At 44.0% G+C, this 12400-nt stretch overlaps 1 protein-coding gene across 1 annotated transcript in view; it reads right to left on the bottom strand.

The window, feature by feature from the left end:
- LOC308333149 (testican-2) overlaps positions 1–12400 on the bottom strand; it is a gene marked incomplete at its 5' end in the record, with an annotated part of 34967 nt that overhangs the window by 4901 nt on the left and 17666 nt on the right. Inside the window, 2 exons of the mRNA XM_080789344.1 lie at positions 1512–1574; positions 7538–7756. Of these exons, the coding sequence (XP_080645470.1) occupies positions 1512–1574; positions 7538–7756 (282 nt within the window). The remainder of the gene's footprint in view (positions 1–1511; positions 1575–7537; positions 7757–12400) is intronic.

Here is a 12400-nt window from a genome sequence, read left to right as displayed (position 1 = left end):
ACACAATCGATTTGAATAAAATGACAATTGGCATATGATTCATATTGTAGCAGTGGTTTCTGTTTATGGCTATGAAATGGGTCTGAATGATTTCGATTGAAAGCTTTTTTTTTTTATGGTTACAAATGGTTCCATTGACATCTAAATGTAAACATGTGGTTGTAAGTATAATGCTTATCAGTGTTTTGCGAGGATGAGGGGGTAGTTGGAAAAGATTCACTCCTCCAAGCCAAGGGGTATACCTGGGCCAGAAAACTTTGAGAACCCCTCGCCCTGGCCTATAATCCATAGCAAAACCGGAGGTCCTTGAGATTATTAAAACGTTTGAGAACCTCTGTCTCAGACTAAAGAAGGCTTGGTCTTTCCTAAAGCCACGGCTTGCCTCCTTAATCCCCCGCCCTGATAAGGGATTAATCCCACCACCCCTGTGCTTGTGTTGGGTTTAACCCATTCTGACCTGAGATCAGATTCTAGAAATGTCTTCTACATCCTGACAGTTTTCCATTCTGACCTGAGATCAGGTTCTAAAAATGTCTTCTATGTCAGTCGCTCTTCGGTTTTTCAAAAAATAGCAGACCTACAAGCTCGTAGCGCGCCACTCGGTGGCGCGCTATGAGCTTGTAGATCTGCTGTTTTTCAATAGCTAAAGCACGACATGATGCTAACACCAAAATGGGTTCCCGTTCAGAATGGGTTAATCAGCCGCCCTTACTGCTCCCTCCAGCCACTGTTAACGGGAGTACTTCTTGTTAACGGGAGTACTTCTTGTTAGCGGGAGTACTTCCTCCCTGGAAAACGCCACGGAGCAAGGAGGCGGAGGCACGCCACCGCTAGGCCGGTGGTCACGTGACCGCTTGACCAATTAGGACTGGCTGTAAACTATTTTTTACTTTTGATACCGATGGTATTTCCATGGAAACACACCGAGCTGGCTTCATGCATGTCAGCTAGTGGTGGAATAAGTACTTTTTTTAAAGGAAAAGTGGCAGTAGCACAATGTAAAAATGCCCTGTTACCTGTATTCAAAATGTTGCTTGAGTAAACAAAAGTATTGGCATCAATATATACCGGTACCAAAGGTTATTTTCGTCATATAGACAAATTATACAGTACAGTAGGGCTTAATTGATTGACTTGTATGTTTTGTATAAATCATCTCAATATAAAAAGTTAATTTATAACTTAAGGTTTTGAAGTAATTGTGGTGGAGTAGAAAAGTACAATATCTGCCTCTGAGCTGTAATGGAGTAGATGTGTAAAGAACTGAAAAATGGAATACTTTAATTGTCAGGAATAATGTGTGTGCATAAGAAGTAGGGGTGTAATGATAAAATAACTATCAACAACTCGAAATTGTATCATTTGACTTTGTATCGTATTGTTTTTGCAATGCAAATAATAAATTGTATCGATGCTAAGTACTTGTATTTAGCAATTTTAAGAAGAGAAAATAAAGAAAAGGGGTTTAATTACTCGATTCACTTGGTCTATGGATAAATGTCGGTACATACCGGGCTTCTTTTTGGCCACCTCCTGGACTTGGATCCTCTCCAACTCGGCCAGGCACGGTGGTTCTGCGGGACGGAAGGAACAAGAGGAGAAAGAAGAACAGTGATGACACGCTCAGCCCAAACTTTATCTCAATCAATGCTCTTCATAATTACAGCTTTTGCCCCGCCCCCTATCGATTTGTGTGAGGATTCTCACATTTCATTCCTTTAGCCAGAAAAGGAATGAAAAGGGGGGGGGGGGGGGGGTCTGGAAAAGGAATGCCAGACACCCCCCCCCCCCCCCCCCTATCGACTCCTCTCCAGACCTTGAAGACGGTGAAAGAGAGAGAGAGAGATTATGGACACTGTAAGGCGGGCGGGGTGCAATAGGTCATATATATGGCAGGTCAGGTGTGTATCTGCCTGGCTCCAGTCCTCAGAGGAGCACACAGCGCCGTCGCTGACCATTTGGTTTGTGCTGCCCCCCCACCCCCCCCCCCCAACTCCGACGAGAGCGCTGTGTTTCCTCATGCAGATCGGCTACTTTCGCCGTTTGTGAGGACGCACACACGGGCGCTCGTTATTAAGCCGCGGGGATAATTATACTATGGGCTCGTGTGTATGCTTAGCGACTGCGCTGGGAGCACACCATCACTGTCATCAAAATGTATTTAGTTACTATCCAGGCTGTGCTTAATGGAGATGTTAAGATCATTGCAAGCACACACACACACTCTCATCAAAAGCTCTTACTCAGAGACAGAAAGCAGAGTGCTCTCGATATTAAAGATCTTTGCAATGAAAAATCTGAGCTTCTTCATTGAGATTGACAGGGGTGGATCTGAGTGCATGGCACTCCGCCTTTGATCAAGACTTCCAGTTCATATTGCGGCTACTTGAAGGTCTGTGGTGAATTAGGGAAATTATTTCAAAGTATATAAATACCGTCGGCCAGTGCTGAATAATTGTGGAAGGAATCAAAGTGCCTTTGGTGGGTTAAAGGTCTGATCAATGTGATAGAAGTGTATATTTGTACATCTTTAAATGTTCTGATGAATTGAAAAAGGAGGACTCTTATGTAAACAAGTCTTAGTGCTTTTCCTGGTTATATCCTTGCAGTAGCAGTTTTTGTATTGACCTGTACTTTCTCTTGAACTGTACCCATTCTACAAAATGTGAATACAAATTTCAATCAATCAATCAATAGCAAGTGTGTTAATATGATAAGGCTTATGAATATACCCAGAGGCCCTCCAACCCAAAACCAACAGTGCCCCTAAAAAGGGAGGTACGGCGAGATGGCTGCCAGCTACCACTGTCCAGGACATCAAGGGCGTCTATTGATGGAGCATATACTTTGGAACTCAAACAGGCAATTGGGAAACTGAAGGACCAGAATGGGGCACCCACTGGCCTAGCGGTCCAGGCGCATGCCACATATAGACACTGGCCTGACAGCACGTCGCATGTTCGAGTCCCGTTCATGACGACCTTTGCTGGAATGTCTCTCCCCGTCTCCCCCTCCCTCTTTCCTGTCCATCTTCACTTAGAACTACCAATATAGGCAGGAGAGCCAAAAACAAATCTTAAAATTAAATGCTGCCGTCAGAATCCGAGGATTCATAAAATGGTTGCACTGTGTTGGTGGAACATTAATAACTGCGGCTCTGGTGCTAGACCAGCGCTCCCAGATTTTCCCCGATCCGATATTTATATTTTTCTAATAGAGCACTTCTGCCATATCCCAATAGTAATAGTAATATGCCAATATCATAATATGGATCATATAATATTGATAATAGGGATGTCCTGATCACGTTTTTTTTTATCCCGATCATCTGAAAATGACGTGATCGGCCCCGATTTCCGATCAATTTAAAAATGCAATAAAAATGGATGTTATCCACATTAATCCTGTCATCCCTATATTGGGCAGATTTGTGAAAAGCGCTATATACGAGAAGAATATATACAGTAGGGCTTTAGACAAGTGATCGTACAGTTCGAACCCGGTTAATATGTACAGTATATCGATATACTGTAGGTATAATATGGCTGATGATCCCTGGCATTTCATTACATTCTTCTCCCATGTGCATCATTGCTATTCCAACATCGATTATGATCTAATCAATAATCCAGTAACTGACCTTGGTTAGAGATTGCAGTAGGTATAAAGGCATTGTTGTTATATCCGACCATGATGGGTACTTCAAAGACCCTCAGCAATGAATGCTACTGAGCGCCCTTGGTGTCTTAGCAACGTCTTGCTTGCATTTATTAATAGGCTGATTCTACAAAAGCCCTCTAAATCAGTAGTTCCCACACTCACAAGATTTTTCAAAAATGTTCAAAAATAGCAGATGTGCAAGCTCGCAGCGTGGCGCGAATTGACATGCTGCGACCTTGTATATCTGCTACTTTTTTGAATGGCCAACGCTAAGCTCTAGAATTACACAGAGACCGAAGCACCCATGACAGGCGCGTCGCGGTGTGTAACTGTACACAGATCTACAAGCTCACAGTGTGTTGCATTGCGGCGTGTTGTGAGCTTGTGGATCTGCTATTTTGGAAAATGTAGGAAACATTTTCAATAGATTAATTCACATGCAGACAAATGAAAACAATTCTGATGATGGTGCGATGTGATAATTGCGATCAGGTGTTTATGTATTAGTTGTCACAGGCCTACAGTGTCTCTCTACGTCGTCCTCAGACGAGCCCTCCAGTCATCTCGGTTCTCCATACATCTGGCCAGATCATTTGTGCTTTCTGCACCAGCATCTTTCTTTAGTACGTCCACGTAGGTCGGTGTGGGACGTCCTCTCGATCGATGCCCGTGTGTTGGTTCCCACAGTACAAGCTTTTTGGCCGGGAGTGATGTGCTCGTCCTGGTTGATGTTCAGTACCAGTGTACCACACATAACATTCTGGTGTAGCACCCGTCCAGGGACTTCTGTAGGGCTTGTGTTTAGTGTCCAGCATTCACAGCCATAGAGGAGAACAGACTCCACGGTCGCAGAGAAGAAACTGATCTTGATATGTCGGGGGAGGTTGGATTTCCACACACTGGTCATACCATTAAAAGCTCTCCAGGCCAGTGCTTTCCTCACTTTAAGGTCCTTCTCTGTGGAGCCGACCCATGCGCCCAGGTATTTAAAGTCAATGACTTCCTTTAGCGCAGTACCCTCTATTGTTGTTAGGGGCGGATGTTCTTGGGGGATGTTATAGGTTATGACCTCGGTTTTCTTTGTATTTAGCCTGAGGCCAACTTTAGCGCAGTCCAATTCCACTCCAATTCCACTCTTGTAATGGCGGATGCCGGATTTTCGTGGATCAAAGCTGCAAATACTTTGCGTATGCTCCAAAGGTAATGCGACAATCTAGGCAGCGTAGAATATTGGATTAAATAGCGGGGAACGTGGGAATATATAATATATATTTTAGTTCTCTCTCTTTACACTTCAAAGTTGATCCATGACCCTTCTAAACTCAAGAAACTGAATCATTCATGGAGCAATTGGAAGAAGCTCGGCGTAAGGAGAAAATCAGAGCAGCCCTTTACAAAATGCAATAGCTCCGGTACCTGTACGGATTCACTGTTGAATTTTTAAAGCGATTTGGGGACAAGTTTCTTCCAAACTTGCCCTCGGCTCGGGTCTCTGAGGAATCCTTTGTTGAAGGCCACCAACTTTCTATTACACTTCTATTTCTTTACTTAAACGGGAAAGGCATGCCCTTAGTTGTGGGTCACTTCATTTCGTCCGGTATCCCTATTGTAAGGTAGCCCTAGGGTCAGTGCTCTCTCTCTCTCTCTCTCTCTCTCTCTCTCTCTCTCTCTCTGCCGGTCGTCCTCAGACGAGCCTTCCATTGTTGCTTTCAGTCATCCCGATTCTCCATACATCTGGCCAGCTCGTTGGTGCTTTGCACTCCTGCGCATCGACATTATGTTAATGTGGGACGTCCCATGTGTGTTGGTTGCCACAGCACTAACTTGCTGGCTGGAAGCTCTTGGTGTCTTTGGTACTCTTGCTGATGTTAAGTACTGCACACAACATTCTGGTGTAGCACCCATCTAGACATCTAGAGTCAGTGGCGGAAGAAGTAGGCCTACTCACATGTTTTACTTGAAGGAAAAAGTATCAATAATGGAATATAGAAATAGCTACGGTACAAACGGTACAAACGGCCAAAGTATTGGCATCATAATATACTTAAAGCACAACATATAGGAAAGTACTCATCATGCACAATGTCCCGTTTCACAAGTTGCCATAGCAGATCTACAAGCTCACAAAGGGTTGCATCGTGTGTGTGTGTGTGTGTGTGCAGATCCAAATAAAAGAAATCAAATGTGTGTGTGTGTGTGTATATATATATATATATATATAGAAATTATATATATTCACCGGCTTTCAAAGCATCAGATCCCAGTCAACCGAGGCAATTACTTCTCTGCTGAAAAAGCGCTTGAAAAGCAATACCCATTTCAGAGTCTGGAGAGATTCGGATTTGTTCCGAACTTTCTATCATGGGTAGAATTGCTTGCTATACACGTCCCCAATGTCTTCAGTTCAGTGCACACACTAATAATATTAGTCCACAGTATTTCCAGGGCACCAAGTAGAGATGCCCTATCTCGCCCCTTCTATTTGAAAGAGATATCACGGGCGCCACTAAATTCCATACCTGAGATTCGTAGCATACTAAGGAGGGAGAAGGGTCCAGGGAACATACCAAGTCATTGTTATTTATGTATGCTGACGACGATGCCTGCCTCTGCCAATCTCTCTCTGAATTTTGTTGCATTCGGTAATACCTATCGCACAGCACCACACTTCCACCAGTCTTTACAGTCTTTACAGTCTTTACCTGGGTGGAACCACCCCCCGCCGGCCACAATACACCTCCAGTGACCGGGGACACCACCATGCCAAGAAGTATCTGATGCGGAGCTGGGCCGTTTTTAATAGGCTAAAATATAGGTTTTATTTGTTTTCCTGAGTGTCTTGCATTTTGTCTTGTATCTTGTATTTTAGGTCAACTGTTTTGTTGCCTGTTTGTTTGGGGACTATGGATGGAAATCAGCATCCTTGGCTAAATCCAACATATTTACATTGCATTGATGTGTAGTGTTCATAATGTGCTGTCCCTGTCCAAATAAACGTCTGAACTAAACTAGGAAACAATTTGGCTGGCATTAGCTGGCTGGCTCTGTGCCCACGATCCCCCCCCCCCCCTCTTCATAATGACTCCTTCTTAGGCTGGCGTGAGAACGGTATTGTCTCATTTAACCAAATAAACCTTGTCTGGGCATGTCATGATCGTTGAACATTTGTAGAAATTGTTCAACAAGCTCAGAAAATGTTCTACGAGATCTGCAAGCGTCGCAAGCTTGTAGATCAGCTATTTTCGCTTAGATGATTTGGTTTAGATGGGAAAAAAGGAGGAGACCAACTAGTATAGAACCCTGGGAGACCACAGTCAACAAAGTATATGGGATATCATGTGGATAAGGATCTGTACATTATGTTTTTGCCTCATTCTATCAGCTCAAGAGCTAAAATTGGTATATGGAGAGCACATTTCATTTATATTTATAGTTGCGGGACTGGGCCCATAACCATGCAGAATAATTCTATTCCCAACAGCTCCATTTCTCAAAGGCATGCTGCCTGTTATGGATATACGCAGGCAGCATCTCTTGACGCTTTGAGAGAGGGCGGGGCAGGCTGATCTGACTGTACAATTTATGGATGTTGAGTGGTCGACGATATTTCTCATAAATACACTCCTCATCAATATGTGCCAGGCATGACGTGATCCTACAGACCTACCAAACATGTATCCATCGATTCATGATCCTTGTCATATAATTTATGTGCTGTACATTTTCTCCTGCAACCGAATGTAAGCCCTAACATAAACCACTTTTTCATGTCATGGAACCCCCACAAAACCCCTATTCTTCTACTACTACTACTACTACTATTATTCCTATAACAAACATGCCATTAGCAGCTACCCTAGGGCCTTCTTTCACTCACTTTCCCTCCAGAAGCAGAAGCACCACTCGGCCGTGGAAACCTTGCCGTCCTTGTAACTGTCACAGGAGTTGAAGAAGGGCCGGATGCAGACCTCGTATTTGTCCAGGTTAATCGCTGCCAGCTCAGCGTGATCCAGATAGAGGTCGAGGTTGGTGTCCAACTTGGAGAACATCCAGCCAATGGAATCCTTGCAGCTCGCTACCAGGCTCTTGTCCAGCACTGCAGGGCAAACAACAAAGGGAGAGGAAAAAAAGAAAAAAAAGAAAGGTAATTAGTAGCATTGCATTTTCTCAGTAACTACGGTACACTTGGCTTCTACTCTGTGAAGGAAATCTATGTGTTGCCAACAACATTGTTGGATTTGTAATATGTGTATCTATCGATACATTCCAGGAATCTCTGTAGGTATGTACAGGTATGTGCACGTGTCTAGATCCCAATGGGAGGCGCGGGGAAATGCAAGAAAGATTTACAAAAATAAAAAAGTATCCTTCAAAAGAAGGGACCGAAATGTGTTTATGTATTTACATTCATGTACATGTATGTATGTATGTCTGTCTGTATGATTTGTCTTTTGCATAACTAACTAACTAAGAAACGCGTTGTGTGGCGTGGTGCGTGTGAAAGACGTCAAATGCGTGACTCTCACGCCCGTTGCGTGAGGGTTGGCAGCCCTGTTTTATAGCTACACCCAAGGGCCGAATTAGCCATTGGGCCAGTGGGGCCATGGACCAGGGCCCCTGAGAGCCTCTCAGGGGCCCTTCGGGGAAACTGGAGCGTGCGGTACTGGGGCCCGTCATTGTGTTACATTTTGGAAAGTTCCACGCGTTTGTAGCAGATCTACAAGCTCTAAACACGTCGCTTCACACCACGTATCAAAGCTTGTGAATCTGCTACTTTTGTGTGATGCTGTAGTATGACAACGTTGTGTTTTTTTCTTCTCCTCCTTCTTCTCCTTCCGCCAAAATGTACCTGTGCTGTTTATTATTTTCGATACTAGTTGGCGTGTCCTTACTTTCAAAGTCACGTACTATACATTTATTGCATGCATAAATTAAAGTGAGTCTCATTTCTAGCTCCAATATACAGTATAATGTTTGCAGCATATTTCATCATGCCGTGGTTAAGTTGTACTCCATATGCAGTAGAGAAGAAAAAGAACACAGCTTTGTGAGGGGACTAGGGGGGGGGGAGGACTATTGTGGGATTATTGTGACCAAAATAATTGTGATTTAAATCACCCCCCCAAAGACTATCAGTCACGCCCACCATTAGGAACACATATAAACCAGGGTTTCAGCACAACTAATCATTCTTCTAACAGAATCAATCCTGCCTGAAGAAGGACAATACCAGTCCGAAATAGCTATAGCATGCATCAGAAGAACCAATGGAGAGACCACCGCAGAACCACGGAAGTTACATGGCCTGAGGACGGGCCACACCGACGAGACCCTCCACCGGGACGATGGGCTGGAAACCAGCCATATCACCAGGAGAGAATCAACACCATACCGCCGGAAGACAGGCGAGAATTCCACCCTAGACTGGAGGAGCCCTGGTTGAAGAACAGACCCAGACAGAGATCTCCCCACCAGTCACAGGGAATTCCACACAACCAACGGCCTGACCACAGACCACAGGTCCTCCGGAGACAGAACCAACCTTGGTTGAACAAGAGACAGCAAAACCAGCAGTCAGTACCTCACCCAAGAGCCGGAGAGAGACCTCAACACCAGACCCGATCGGGTCCCGTAAGATACAACACACATACCTACACACACACACACCACACAGAAAGAGGTGACTTCTTAAAAGCCATCAGAACCATGAACAAATTGATCATAAGTACACATCATCTGCAGAATGTAAATTCTTCTAGCAGACCACCAGCGAGTATAGCAAGGAAAACCCTTGAACTCATAAATTTGATAAAACCAGCTCTACCAACGGCTAAAACCACCCTATTACTCGAAGGGATATCCAGACACTGGTGTCACACAACCATCTTAGCCTTAGAAGAACACTACACCACAGTCTTAAACACAACCAAACAAGAGTTAACAGATAACTTAACAGAGGACGAGGAGAAAAAAGCCTTTACCATAGCAATCAGATGGGCTAGAAAAAACTTAGGGAAAAGACTAACACATTTGGAGATAAACAAAGCCCAACTTATGATCACACAGCTCAGATCAAATAGAACTGCCATTTCTACCCCTCCCCCTCCTACTACTGTCTCTCTGCCTATTCCCACTTTACCCCCATCCCCCCCTCCTCCTCCTTCCTCTGATCCTGATATACCTGTGTCCACTCCCCATCGTTCTCCAAAAAACCCCCCCCCTTGTGTATCCACTGCCCCCCTCTCCCCACCCTCTCTGACCTCGACCCCCCCCATGTTCCCCACCATACTTATTTCCAAGACAATACTACCAACCATAGTACAGGTCCCCCCTAGAACGGATCTATCGGAAGTAGAGTTCCCCTCCCTGACCCTACCACCACAGAAGAGCCCACCACAGAGGCAAACACGAAGTAGGAGAGCCAATCCAAATGGCACGCCAAAACCCCAGAGGACTGACCACAACAGGACGGAACCAACAAAGAAGAAGACTACACAGGACCGGACCCAGGACACAGAAGCAGCCCCTAGGAGGACCAGGACAGACCCAGGAGAGAACCGAGAAAAGGAATCAGATGAACCAGAAATAGACGAGCCAAGGACCCCAGGGGAAGTCTACAAACACATCAACACCGGGAAGAAGAACCAACGTTGGAGACTATTCCCAAAGAAAAGCATCCTCATCATAGGAGACTCAAACATGAGCCAACTTCCATCTCTGACACGACCAGATCTGCAAGTGGATTGCTACCCAGGAATGGGCTTCCAACATACGAAGGCCCTACTAGAGAGGATACCGAGCAACACCACTGTAGCCTATTGCATCCTGTCGGTTGGGATAAACGAGAGAGGCCACGCTCCAAAACAAGCGCAGAGAGCATTGAGAGAGGCCATCGCAGCAGCACAGAACGCCTTCCCAACTGCAAGTATCCATGTCCCTTTAGTCAACTACTCAACTAATTTCTCAATAAAGGATAAGGATAACATGAGAGAGCTAAATCACAATATTATTACCTATAATTACCTCCCTAAATTGGATGACAGGGGGTTTAAAGTGGTTCCTGATAACGTACATTGGACAACAGAGACAGGCAAAGCAATGCTTGTAAATTGGCTTACTAGTTTAAACTTATAGACCCCATAAACCCAGAAAGGAGGGGGGGCAAGTCAAACATAATTAATCTGTCCCATTACTTCCAGCCAGATCAACACCAGACCGAACTGCTGGAAAAGGGACTTTCCTTTGTCCCGACACTGGATATCTATAAACAACAAACCAACAGGTTAAAGAAAGACCTTTCTCAGTATCACCGCAGATTGAAACTAGCTACACACTTTGGAATGGACCAAGGAACGGAGATACTGCCTTTTCGACCAAAATCAAGCTGGGAACCGTCTGAGAATTTAATCCCAAGCAGTCTTAAACGACTGATGCAGAAGGACATGAATACGGTAACACGCATACCAGGACACATTAAGGAAAAAGATAATCTCACAATAGAACAAACCAGGGCACTTAGGGAACTAATCAACAACAAACAAATCATTATCAAACCAGCAGACAAAGGCTCCTGCATAGTAATTATGGATCGACACCAATACCTTTTAGAAGGTGAGAGACAGCTCAACAATCAGGACCATTATAGGCAATTAGACCAACCCATTTACATGCAGACAGCTACGAAGGCCATAGCCATCATAAACAGTCTTAAGGACAAAAGGCACATAAACGCCAAACAACACCAATACTTAATAGGACAGGATAGCCCACGGGCTAGGATATTTTATCTTTTACCAAAAATACACAAAAGCCCGGATTCATGGACAATACCATATGAAATTCCACCCGGGAGACCAATTGTGTCGGACTGTGGCAGCGAGACGTATCAGACAGCAGAGTTTATTGAATATTTCCTGAACCCACTGTCGATAAAACACCCCAGTTTTATAAAAGACACTTACGATTTTGTGGACAAAATTAAAGCTATTAAAGTAGGAAAGGAGGCCCTTCTATTTTCAATAGATATAGACAGCCTCTACACAAACATTGAAACAGAATCAGGACTCCAAGCAGTCAGGGAAGTCTTTAGTAAATACCCAGACACAAGTCGACCAGAGGAGGAAATACTCCAATTACTAGACTTAAATCTAACCCAGAATGATTTTTCCTTTAACAACAAATTCTATTTACAAATCAAAGGCACGGCCATGGGAAAGAGATTTGCACCATCTTATGCAAACATTTACATGAGCATATGGGAACAGACCGCACTAGAAAAATGCAGACTTAAACCGACACATTACTATAGATTTCTAGATGATATTTTTGGAATATGGGAACATAGCCAAGAAGAATTCCAGGAATTTATTGATGTTTTAAATAGCCATCATAGATCCATAACGATAAAATATGTGACACACACAGAAAGGATTGACTTTCTTGATGTAACAATCTTCAAGGGCCCAAACTTTAACACAAATGGGAAACTAGACTTAAAAGTATTCTTTAAAGAAACAGACACTCACGCCCTATTACACAAAACGTCATTCCACCCGACACACTCCTACACAGGAATAGTCAAATCACAACTACTAAGATTCCATAGGATTTGCACGCAAAGAAGTGATTTCAAAATAGCTTGTAAAACTCTATTTAATGCCCTCAGACTAAGAGGATACACTAGGACCTTCCTCCGGAAAGCCCAAAAAACCTTCTTAGAAATAAAAGTGCGAGATACAGG

This window comes from Protomyctophum bolini, assembly GCF_963924005.1.
Source record: "Protomyctophum bolini genome assembly, chromosome: 18".
Classification (NCBI taxonomy): Eukaryota; Metazoa; Chordata; class Actinopteri; order Myctophiformes; family Myctophidae; genus Protomyctophum; species Protomyctophum bolini.
The sequence above is the reverse complement of the archived record's forward strand: the minus strand, read 5'-3'. Positions and strand labels throughout refer to the sequence as shown.